A 12,584-nucleotide genomic window follows, 5' to 3' on the forward strand; every position below is an offset into this window, starting at 1 on the left:
TGTTCATTATTATTTTTCAGATTATATTGCTAAACAACAGAGATTCCCAACTTGTTGCAGCTGTGAACATGTACGCAGAAAGACTGTGGAGTAAAGGAATGAAAACCAATATTTAGTATTTAGGAAAAAAATACCTTGCTTAAAAAAATAGAAAACAGACAATATATTGTCTTCATATTTAATGTAAAAATACCTTGCTTTACCAAATAGAAAAAATACTCTATATTGTCTCAATATTTAATGTAATGGAAACTATATTGGCTGAAATCAATACTGATATTAAATTCTCTGTAGGATGCAAGATTTTGGAGGTTGAAGAGGCTGAAATATTTACTTTGTGATGACGGTTTGCCTTAGTTTTAGCATCTGAGAATGACTATCATAAGAGAAGTATTTAACCCTGGATTTTACTTGTTTCCAAATGCTTACTATACAAACTGCATATTTGAACATTGTTCATTCATCTTACTGTCTGCTTGAAGTATGAACCTGTGTTATTACGTTAATAAAATCTCATCACAAGACTCCCATTGAATGCTTGATTTCTTTAATTTTTAAACAAACAAAAAAATCAGCATTTCTACCTCAAACTACCAGATCAAAGTCACGCATGGCAAGGAGCTATCTGGGAAATCTCGGCAAAGTAAGACCTTGCTGTAAATTCAAAATAAACAAAATGACACCATAATTGTCAGTTTGGAGTCTGTAAGTGAGTGAGTGTGTGGCCAATACTTTGCTGAAAAGTAAAAAAAAAGGTGTTTTGCTGAAAAACGGTAAATGGCTTGCACTTGTATAGCGCTTTATCTAGTCCAAGGACCCCGAAGTGCTTCACACTACAATCATTCACTGATGGCGGTAAGCTACATTGTAGCCACAGCTGCTCTGGGGCGAGCTGACAGAAGTGAGGCTGCCGGCGTCATCGAGCCCTCTGACCACCACCAGTAGGTAAGGCAGGTGAAGTGTCTTGCCCAAGGACACAACAGCTGAGACTGACAGAGTGGGGGCTCGAACCAGCAACCCTCTAGTTACAGGACGAACCCCTACCTCCTGAGCCACTGCTTATATTCTTATTCATTTGTGTTTCACTGAAGGCTCACCATATTTGCCCACTTTTTTTAGCCAATAAGGGAGTACAGAAATTGTCATTTTTATGAAGTTAAGTTCTGCTTCTTTTTTAGGTAAGCAGGAATTTTGTTTGTTATTTTGGCTTTGAAGACCTTGATATTGTCCTGTTTAATTTGTTTTTTCAAAAAGCATAAATAAATGAATATTCTGCTACAACTAATGAGCTACCAGCTTTCATGGACTGACAGTACAATACTTTAACCATTCTGAGTGCACAAAAATGAGAATAAATTGCAGAAACAGACTTGCTGACAAAAGAAAAAATAAAAAGTTCAGCACCCAAAAAGATTGGTTCTAATAATCTGGTACACACGCAGAGCAGTAAATGATCTGATTTGCAAGACACTGACATGACTAGATTGAGCACCAGAGAGCACAAGTAGTGCTTGGTCTCCCCGGTGTTATCAGGCAGTTGCTGGAACATCAAAGTCAAGAGTGAAGCTTGCCAGACAAAGAAGATACGTCGTACACTTATTAGACAGCATAATGAAGTTTAATAAAGGTCACATTGCTGGTTGGCTTGTGGTTGGGTGTTGTTCAACTGCCCACCACATGGGGCAGCTGCCGGTCACAGAGGCCCAATGAGAGGGCACCCACACATATTGTGAAGGTCCCAGTCACCCAAGACAGACCAACCGAAGGAGGATAATCGTATTGTGCACTAAGCATTACACCCCATGACCGCTGCGCTTGCCTATATCGGACTCTTTACAACAACCCTGGACCATCTCACGTGCAGAACGCCATAAACACCAGAGCAAAAACAGCTGCGTGTCGAGTGGCGCTGTAACCTAGGAGACATGACAAGATGAGGAGCAGCTCTGTATCGTGTTCAGTGATGCATCGCAGCTCTGCATTACCAGAGATGATGATCAAACGCACCCAGTTTGAAGAACTGACCAAAAACGGCCTCAACAGTCATTTCTTGACATAAGATGATCTTGGTTTAAAGGCCGAATGCATTCCTTTAAGAAATGCTAGGCTTTTTATTTAACGTAGTGTTAAACTGAAATCATATAAAGGTTAAAAAACAAAAACTTACTCTGAACCTGCCCTATGTGAAAATGATCCTCGCCCGAATTACAGAAGTAACGGCTTTTAGGCGGACAACAAAACAAACTATCAGACACTTTACTTTCTTAATCTAATTTAAAGGAGATTAAATTTATTTAAATTCTGTGAATCAAAACAGCTGATCAAGATGCTGACTGCTACAAGGGGTGTGTAACGGTGTATGAACTTGATGTAATATTAACTCAACAGGTAAAATGTTCTGCTTTAAGTGAGGGGGGCATTAGCTGGCTGAAACAGGTACTCAAGCCTAATCTGGGATTAGCTTCACAGCTTTGTATATTGCCAAGGGATTTCTCTTTAACCTTATGCTTTGGCTGATATGCAGAAGGGGGCTGGGCAACATGGTGGTACTGGGGCACGATGAGCGGAATTATGCTTTCTGTTTTATTTATTTAAATTATTATCATACAGTTCATCCATTGACTGCATCGGATGATGTGTGTACAAATATTCTCAAATGCATATAATTCCGCCAGTTTCCATAAGATGATGCAGACATTAAAAGATCCATATCTTAAAATGATACAAAGTAATTAAAAAACAAAACAGTAAAGTGCAATATAGTTAATTCTTGTTAAAGACTTGACTAGCTCTGTAAATAGCCGTATGAGGGAAACACGTGCTGAAGGCATTACAGAACCAGAAGTTTGGCACAAGGAGGAGTGTGTGTGTTTAGGGGGGACAGATGGGCTGACCAAACACAGGACTTTGTCCTGAAACCTGCTTTTGTTCAACTGGTTCGTTTCAAACAGTAATGCTGAGACTTCACAGTTATGTAATGATGTGGGGGCAGCAGCTCACCGAATTCCCAGCAACACGTCTGTCAGGTTACACGTGTAGGATAAAGTCAAGGAAGCTGCATTTTAAGGAACCTGCACGTTCATTTATAATGAGAAAGCTGTGTAAGTGTGTGTTAAATGGGTCCCACTGTACAAGCTTGAGATTATAAAATCTTTATGGCAACTTATGTCACACTTTGTGATGTAAGATTTAGGCTCCATCCACACTACTTTTTATTTCTATTTACAAGTATATGTGAGTGCATCCCCAGTCCACGCATAAACGAAGGCGGGGGACACCCTGGACAGGTCTCCAGTCTATCACAGGGCCACATAGGGACAAATGAGACAGACAGCCATTCATACTCACACCTAGGGACAATTTAGAGACGCCAATGAACCTAACATGCATGTTTCTGGTGGGAGGAAACCGGAATACCTGGAGTAAACCAATGTGTGCACGGGGAGCAAGCACTGCCATGCCGCTTTGCTTTCAGAACATCACAGCCTAATTTGCTGCCCTTGAAACACCAACAACAATGGAGCTGATTTTACCAGTTTTTATGAGTCTCTCTTGTTTTATCTTTAATCCTTTAATTGTGGGCTGAAAAACTGAACATAAACTGTAAATCAAATATGTATCTATATATCTATATAGATATATATAAAACAAGTTTTAGAGAGTCTTTAGTCAAGTGTTCTTTTTCTGCATTTTGATATGTTGTTAATGCGGACGTTCTCGCCACCTAGTGGTGCGGCAAGGGGATTTCAACATTTTTGTGTGGATAGAGGAATAAAATGTATAAAAGGAAAAGATAAAATGCATTAAACATTTCTGGGCCTTAATAAATCCCAATCTGTAGAGTTTCTTGTAGCAACAGAATCACGTATGTCAAAAACATTCAATATATGGAAATTAAGCACTGGCATTAACGCTCTATAATTAGATCTTTACTCTAAAAAGAGAAAAAAGTTGGGGAAAAAAATGATGGCGACAGCAGAAGTCACAGTGCATAATGAATAGATTAACCAATTACATAAAGCTGATTGTATATCCTAATTGTATATCAATAAAATAAAAGTAGAAATTAGCTTTCCCCATGCTGTCCCTGTGTTTTAGGATTTGTGGTTTTATACCATGTTATGTGCTAAAGTGCAGCTGAAGGTTATGGTTTTCCAAATGTATGCCACAATCAATTTTGACCTTCTTTTCATGTGCTTGGAGATAAACCTGGTGGTGGCAGCAGGTGCAGTGATGGCCAGGACTCCTCCCTCCGTCTGATTCTGAGAGCTGTCAGCTCAGTCGGCACAGTTCTCAGGCAGCATAGCTTCTGGGGTCTAATTATGGAAAGTCTTCTGTTATATTTGTGGTAATCGCACCCATAGGACTACTCTACTGGAATACTTCACCGGATTAAAAAACAACAACAAAACATTAACACACAAAAGGTACATTTATATGCCGGAAGATGGGATTATATCGAAGGAATCACGGGGTAACTGATGCACTGGTTGGCTTGGAATACTCAGAGTGAGAAAGCTTCAAACAAGTGAGTTATCAGCTTGCTTTTTTCTGCTGAAAAAGATTTTTTTTTAACCCTCGCACACAGTTCCTTTAGAAAATCTTATTAAAGTTACAGCGAGTGCAGTCTTCCAAACAATTTCCTTTTTTATGTAAAGCATTTCTCATAATTATGTTTCAGTGTTAACTGTTCTATTATTATAATGATTTATTAGACGCAACAAGAAGGTGTAACATTAAACCAAAGAACTTTGTCAAATCCTCAGGTCTCTTTTACTTGTTTGGTTAAGCCTTTAAAATGGTAAAATAATATCTAGCGTAAAAAAAAAATCAGTCTCAGAGGCAGAAATTAGCCTGTAATTAGCCAATAATTAGTGGTACAGTTTGTTTGGGATATTAAGGAGCTGCCCTTCTTCCAGCAGCAGCTAAGTGATAAACTGATTTATTTTTTCCACTTTATGTTACATTACTGACAGGAGCAGATTCAGTGCTATCTCTGATTAGCTGCAATCCTGTCTTCAAATGAACAAAAGTGACTGAAAAAAGTGACCGGATTCCGTTGTGGCCTTTTGATTCCTGGCAGCCAGAAAGAAAAATCTCAAACAAAAGACGTGACAGTCCCGTCCCCTCGATGTAAACGAACTGGACCTGTGACCTAACACATCGACGCAAACGTGCGCGTCGTGAGAGCGACTTATATTTACTGCATACACAAACACCGCCGGCTTCACCCCTGGTAACCCGTCAAACACTTAAGGTCACTTGGCAATTCTCTCGATGTGATTGAATTTAGTGGGGGTTGCTTAACTCCTTGGTATTAGCACTAATCTACACGTGTTACAACCACTAGTTTTGCCCAGAGTTCAGTGAGTCAAAGAATATATATAATACTGATGATATTAAAACTTAGGAATTATGTTGGGCTTTAATACTTTTAGCTGGTCTAAACCCACATGCCAGATATTTAAATATAAATCAGGTTGTTTCTGCAGCCTACCGCTGCCCTCAGCCACATACTTTTGCATTTGCTCTTTAAGCTCTGTCCTAATAGACTTAACCTGCTATACACACTGCTGAACGCAGCAACTGCAGTCTACCTGTAAGCCACGGCTTCTTTTAAAAGCCAGCTGAAGGTTCACTGATCTTGTTTAGTGTTCAAGAACATAAGCGGGAAGTATTTTTAGGGTGCTTCTCCCACACAGACGTTGAAAAGTGGCCAAACGGCCCACACACGGGAACTCTCACGAAGCACTTTTCGAATCACCCACCACTGAAGGCGTTAGAAAGACTCCACTACCAGACATCGGATGCAAATCTACAGCTAATTACCTTTTGGAGTCAACCCCGTTCAAGATGGCTACCACAGCTAAGCGACCTCAGCAAACACAAAGAATCACTACACCTCCGCCAATTTTACAGACACTGAGCTAAAACTGGGTGTTTTGGTAGCTGAGAACCATTCCATACTAATACCATTAACTACTGAAATCCACTCTTTTTGTCTGTTAGCGAAATATCTCATGAACCACTTAACAGATTTTAGTCTCTGATTGGTTGGTTTTGTCTCCAACTGATTAACTTTTGGGGTCAACCCAATTCACCATAGCTAATCAACCTAAGCCATCGCAAAATTGGGCGATAACTTTGTCAACTTTACAGATATTGACAAAGTGTGGCCGAAAGTCGTCCTCAGGGCACACTCCATGACATAACACATTGTGTGACAATATAGCGTGACATTGCACATTTCCTTATTTTCCACACATTTTTGACCCAACGGCGGCCACTTTTCAATATAACTGTAGTATAAAGCTCTGGTGGGCGATGTGACATAAAGTGTTTGATTTTAGGTTTGTGTTAGTGGCTTAATCTTCTAATGTGTTTATTTCTGTACCTCTGTGCTCCAGGCTCGCAGAGCCAATCCAACAAAGATGGCAAAGGTCTGCAGTGAAATATCCTTTTCATCAAGACAGCGGCTGTCCACCACCAGGTCGGCCGATGAGCTCGCTGTCATTGAAAACAGGGACAGCAGGTCAGAAAATAATCCTCATTAGAAATCAGAAATAAGGAACAAACTTCGCTTCAAATCACTGTCTATACACCTTCCCCGATTTGACAACTGAAGACTGTATTTATTTATGCATTTGCTTTTTACCGACTGAAATTAGTAATGATTTTATCACTGTCCTTTTCCTCCACCTGCTGTCCTCTAGGGTCCACTCTGTTATCGAAGATGGCTCAGAGAGAGCCTTGTCCTCAGAGTCCCATGAAAGCTGTTGCACAGGCACCAGGGCAATGGCCAGGTACATAGCACTACACTATGAGTAGACAAACTGAGTGGACAGTTCTGAGATACCTTCTTTGAGTCTCTAGCTATGGTTCAGATATTTTGGAGACCTTACAATCTGACTTTTCCTCCAGGGATAAAGGTCAACACTTTTAGGACTTCTTGTGAAACCAGAGGGTGTCTGGAAAACAAATATCTTGGACAAGACTTTCTGTTCTGCTCCCTGGTTGATGCTTTAGCATAAACAAACATTATGAAGTCAATACAGAGATAAACTGTCATCTAAATATTTCAAATTTGCACTTTGATCAATGTATTCTGTCTTTATGGGCCTCCTATAAGAACTGTTAACATATCCACAGTTACAGCATAAGGCCTGGTCAGAAACAAAATCTTGCCCCATTCTTAAACTTAGAGTACTGTCCATCCATCCATCCATCCATCCATCCATCCATCCATCCATCCATCCAACCAACCATAATACCTGTTTAATCCTGGTCAGGGTTGCAGGGAGTTGGCGCTCAAACGAGTGCTAGACCTTGGACAAGTTGCTATTCTACATGGAGCCTACATAGAGACACACACACTCAGGGGTAATTTAGAATCAACGATTAACCTCACACACGTATTTTTGAACTGTGAGAAAAAAACAGATTACCTGGAGAAACTGCAGGGAGTACATGCAAACGCCACACAGAAAGGCCCCATGCAGCTTTTAAAAAATGAAATACTTCCTCCACCACTTGTGTTTACTGTGAACAGATATGAGCAACAGGCTGCTTCTAGTCTAGATGGACGTCATTTTGTACTGTTTCATCTCCCGCTGACCCTTTAGGCTGTCCTACTTTTTCTTCATGCTGCGGAACTGGACATCTCACAGGACGCACCCTGTAGAAGAGAGGCAGGACTCCTTTCTTGAGCGCTTCAGAGGCCCCAAACTCAAAGAAGCAGCCAGTGAAGAGGGCAGCATGCAGTCTGGGGGCCATAATGACAAACACCGAAAAAGAAAGTAAGCATGGTGTTGCATTCTCACCATGAGATAATTACTGTGTTGTCATTTGTTTAAAAGTGGGAAAAGATACACCTCAGACAGGACCACTGACCATTATTACAGTGACAATAAAGTATAGAAGCAGTGTTAATCTTTTGGTTGAATCTTTGATACATAAAACTGGACTAAAAAGTTACAAAAAATTACAGTAAAATGAAAACTAGACTTTAGTAGTGCAACATGTTTCCTGATGATTCACACATGCGTGGTTTATTTGTTTAGGATAAAATGAGACTAAACAAAATATTTAGAAACTAAACCCAACTGAAATCTAAACATACATTTTATTTGATACGAGTCCAGTTTGCTAGCTAGCCATAATCTAAATTTGCAAGCTCACATAAAGCAAAAACTAGCATAATTCAAGATAAAATAAAATGTAAATAAGCATAAAGTGTAAGACCGAATAAAGTGTAAATTACCATAAAATGTAAACTAGCATAATGCAAGATAGAATAAAGTATAAATTAGCATAAAGTGTAAACTAAAAAAGCGTAGTTTAGCATAAAGTGTAAACTAGAATAGTGTAAATTAGTGAAAAATGTAAACTGAAATAGTGCAAGCTAGAATAAAGTGCAAATTAGCATAAAGTTTAAGCTAAAATAACGTGTAAAATAGCTTGAACTTCAAACAATTCTAATTTAAGATAAAGTGTAAATTAGCATAAAGTATAAGCTATAATAAAGTTTAAATCAGCATGAGGTGTAAACTATAATAAAGTGGAAATTAACATGAAGTGTAGACTTAAAAAAAGTGTTAACTAAGAAAGTTAAACTGACATCAAGTGTCAGCTGGCACCCAAAATTACGACTAACCATTCACATTTAAACTTCTTTGTGTTTGTGTACACATTAGGCATTTCAAAATAGCTGTCTTGTATGCAAACGTATGCAAAAAACATTTCCTTCTGTTTCCTTTTAAAGTGTTACCAGTAAGTGGACTCTTGCTGCTTACAACGTAAATAACTGCAACAACACAGACGAGTAAGTGTACGTACGCTTCTGAAGGTAGATATAGATATTCCTAGAAGACGTAGTCCGTAACGACACTTGGCATTTGTAGCAGCTTTTGTTGTCGCTCATTTTGCAAATGGCAAAGTCAGTGACATCAAAACAAAAGAAAATCCCTCAAAACCATATGTTCCTGTTGTCCATTCTCCACACCTGCACTACAGCAATAATCTAATTTACTTGCCTGAGTTTTTGTTGGAAGTGTTGTTGTTGGTTGGACAAATCAAAGCCTTAGAACAGAGGTCTGCAGACTTTACAACTTAAAGAGACATTTTTACAATCTTTCCAACTTAATACAATTTGTATTGAGCCACAAAAGGCTATCTGACCATTAAAATTAAGGTATAAATGAATCAATTTATTATATATATATATATATATATGTATGTGCATAAAGGTATATACTACATTTAATGTTGAATTGTGGCATTATTTTATTTTATTTTTTGTGTATTGGCAAAGAGAAAGGAACAAATAGTTCTGTACATGGCATTTACACTTTCCTTTATTTATTATTATTACCGGTAATATAACTTTAGTTTTTCCTCATATTTGTGGAAAATGAGCCAAATAAGTAACTCACTGAGAAATAAATAAAGCATTAAGTTGCACCCAACACTCTACACTCAAAGAGAGTGAACAAAAACAGAGCAGTTTCTTTGGTTATTTAAGGCCTAAATGTCATTAAGTCCACAATCTTTTCTTTTTACTTAAATAGCTACTGATAACTGTGAAAAAAACTGAGTTCCTACAAGCAACCTAACATACAATGTGTTTAGTGTGCCTATATTGCAAACATTTGCATGGCTGAACTTCTATAAGGACTCTTTCCTGTTGTCAATATAACTTAAAAATTAGGGTCTTGTTTCATGGTTGGTCAACAAAGAGCCACTTCAGAGGGAAAAAAGACCCCTGTGTGGCCCTGGAGCTGCAGGTTACAGGGTGATAAATTATAAACGTGCTATGCCATCTGCTGGGAAATGTACAATCTGCATCAGACCTCCCAACAAACTACAGAATTCAAGACTGTAGCTCCCCTTCAAAGTAGCAAAGTAGCTCTCCTCCAGCCACTCGCCTGAGGTTTCTTCCTATAACCGAACTTGTGCTCTGTAGCAAAAAAGAGGACAAAAAAGATGAAATTAAGAAAGATGAGAAAAAGGAGGAGGAGCAGAAGAAGGACGACAAGGATGAAGACAAGAAGAAAGAGGAGAATAAAGACGAGAAAAAGGAGGAAAAAAAAGATGAGAAGAAAGAGGAAAAAAAAGACGACAAAAAAGATAAGAAAGACGAGAAAAAGAAAGAGGTGCCCCCGTGAGTACTCTCTTAGAAAGATGAATTATATTAGGACAGATTAGTTTTGCAAAATATATTGCTGGTTGTTAAATGATTGTTTGACAATTGAAAACTCTCACCGCAGCATTATTTAATATCGAGTTGTTTTCAGAAAAGAAATCTGGATTATGGATCCAGCATCGGAACAGTACTACAGATGGCTGAGTGTCATCGCGGGCCCCGTATTTTATAACCTGATGATGATCGTAACCAGGTAAATTCTTCTCAAAAACAACTCATTCTTTACCTAGTTGGGCACTAATAAAAAATGTCCTATTTCTGTTTTAGGGCTTGCTTCAATGATCTCCAAGAATCCTTTCCAAACCTTTGGATAATCTTGGACTACACATCTGATGTCATATACTTCATGGACACATTTGTCCGATCAAGAACAGGTGAGATTCTTGAAAAAAAGAAAAAAGAAATTCAAGGAAAACAATGAAATGATTTAACTTATTTTGTATTTGTCTATTAGGTTACCTTGAGCAAGGCCTGCTGGTAAAAGATGCCAAGAAACTCAGAGATAACTACAGAAAGACCTCTCAGTTCAAATACGATATGATTTCGATGATACCCACTGATCTGCTGTTTCTGCAATATGGCTTCAACAACCCAGAGTTCCGTTTCAACCGGCTTTGCAAAATCCAGAGGCTTTTTGAGTTCTTTGAGCGGACTGAGACCAGAACCAGCTTTCCGAACATGTTTCGTATCAGCAATCTCGTGCTTTACATCCTTGTCATCATCCACTGGAATGCTTGTATGTTCTTTGCCATTTCTAAAAGCATTGGCTTTGGATCAGACGCTTGGGTGTATCCCAATGTCAGCAACCCGGAGAACAATCGATTGGCACGTAAATACATCTACTCCCTATACTGGTCTACACTTACCCTCACCACCATTGGAGAGACCCCAGCACCAGTAAAAGACATTGAATTTATCTTTGTCACGGCAGACTTTCTCACCGGTGTGCTGATTTTTGCTAGTATTGTTGGTAACGTCGGTGCCATGATCTCTAACATGAACGCCTCCCGTGCTGAGTTCCAGGCAAAGATTGACTCCATAAAGCAGTACATGCAGTTTCGAAAGGTCACCAAAGACCTGGAGGCTAGGGTCATCAAGTGGTTTGACTACCTTTGGACTGAGAAGAAGACTTGTGATGAGAAGGAAGTTTTGAAAAACCTCCCGGACAAGCTTAAGGCTGAGATTGCCATCAATGTCCATTTGGATACACTGAAGAAAGTCCGCATTTTCCAGGACTGTGAAGCGGGTCTGCTGATTGAACTGGTGCTCAAGCTGCAGCCGCAAGTGTTCAGTCCTGGAGATTACATATGCAAGAAAGGGGACATCGGTAGAGAGATGTACATCATCAAGGAGGGGAAGCTGGCAGTGGTGGCGGATGACGGAGTTACTCAGTTTGTGGTGCTCAGCGATGGTGCGTACTTCGGGGAAATCAGTATTTTGGGTATCAAGGGCAGCAAAGCAGGCAACAGACGAACAGCCAACATCAGAAGTGTAGGTTACTCTGACCTCTTCGCCCTGTCTAAAGATGACCTGATGGAAGCACTCACTGAGTATCCAGAGGCCAAGAAAGCTCTGGAAGAGAAGGGCAAAGCCATCCTGATGAAAGACAATCTGATAGATGAGGCCGTGGCGAATGCAGGCGCCGACCCCAAGGACCTAGAAGAGAAGATCGTCAAGCTACAGGGCAACCTGGATGTGATGCAGACCAAGTTCGCACAGCTAATGGCAGAGTTCACCTCCACCCAGGCAAGGTTGAAGCAGAGGGTCACCAAGATGGAGGCCAAGGTGAAATCCATGAAACCGGAGGACCTCTCCGAGGTGGTGGCTGACAAAGACAAGAAAGTCCAGTAACATAACATTCACCGGAGAACTTTTCCAGTGACAATGCTTTATGTCACATAAATGCCCACATTTCTATTTATACATCATGTTTATCATTATTAATTATTATTATGTGTCAAATTGTGTTTGGTGTATGCAGAGAATGTTTTTGTTCACGCTGACTGACAGCCCGTTTCATTTCCTCATGAAACAACTCAAGCATGTTGAGCAGGACCACTTGTTTATGCCAAAAGAACCTGTCTTTTCATAGCCCTAGTATAATGACAATGTTTGTTCCTGAGAAGCATTCAGATTGATCCCAGTGAATATACTGACCTGTATAAAGTACATTTCTTACACGGCAGTTTCTATTATGTACTGTATGAGAATGTACAAATTTTTAAAAATTCTGTTTATATGTTACTCTCAGCGTACACTAACATGTAAATTTATTTCATGGGAATTAAATGTTCATATAACATCAATTTTATGTGTCTATATATTTGGTCAAGTGTGAACCCCATTACGAAAGTGGACCAAATTTTCCATTGATTTATAGTGT

At 39.4% G+C, this 12,584-nt stretch overlaps 1 protein-coding gene across 2 annotated transcripts; it reads left to right on the forward strand.

Moving 5' to 3' along the window:
• Positions 1-4,277: 4,277 nt before the first annotated feature.
• On the forward strand, positions 4,278-12,507 carry cnga3a (cyclic nucleotide gated channel subunit alpha 3a). Of its 2 annotated transcripts, none has more exons than XM_017423362.1 (9): positions 4,278-4,528; positions 6,408-6,532; positions 6,714-6,803; positions 7,623-7,796; positions 8,762-8,821; positions 9,962-10,159; positions 10,293-10,394; positions 10,469-10,575; positions 10,656-12,507. In XM_017423362.1, the coding sequence occupies exons 2-9, from the start codon at positions 6,432-6,434 to the stop codon at positions 12,050-12,052; spliced, it is 2,229 nt and encodes a 742-aa protein (XP_017278851.1). In that variant the 5' UTR covers positions 4,278-4,528; positions 6,408-6,431; the 3' UTR covers positions 12,053-12,507. The 2 variants fall into 2 exon arrangements, with proteins under 2 accessions (XP_017278851.1, XP_017278852.1); XM_017423363.1 differs by having other exon boundaries at positions 7,668-7,796.
• The last annotated feature ends 77 nt before the right edge of the window (positions 12,508-12,584 follow it).

This window comes from Kryptolebias marmoratus, linkage group LG24, assembly GCF_001649575.2.
Source record: "Kryptolebias marmoratus isolate JLee-2015 linkage group LG24, ASM164957v2, whole genome shotgun sequence".
Classification (NCBI taxonomy): domain Eukaryota; kingdom Metazoa; phylum Chordata; class Actinopteri; order Cyprinodontiformes; family Rivulidae; genus Kryptolebias; species Kryptolebias marmoratus.

Coding starts and splice junctions, on each gene's coding strand:
- cnga3a (XM_017423362.1), top strand. CDS start 6,432: ATGGCAAAGGTCTGCAGTGAAATATCCTTTTCATCAAGACAGCGGCTG. Junction 7,797..8,761: donor GACAAACACCGAAAAAGAAA/GTAAGCATGGTG, acceptor TTCCTTTTAAAG/TGTTACCAGTAAGTGGACTC. Junction 10,395..10,468: donor CTGATGATGATCGTAACCAG/GTAAATTCTTCT, acceptor TTTCTGTTTTAG/GGCTTGCTTCAATGATCTCC.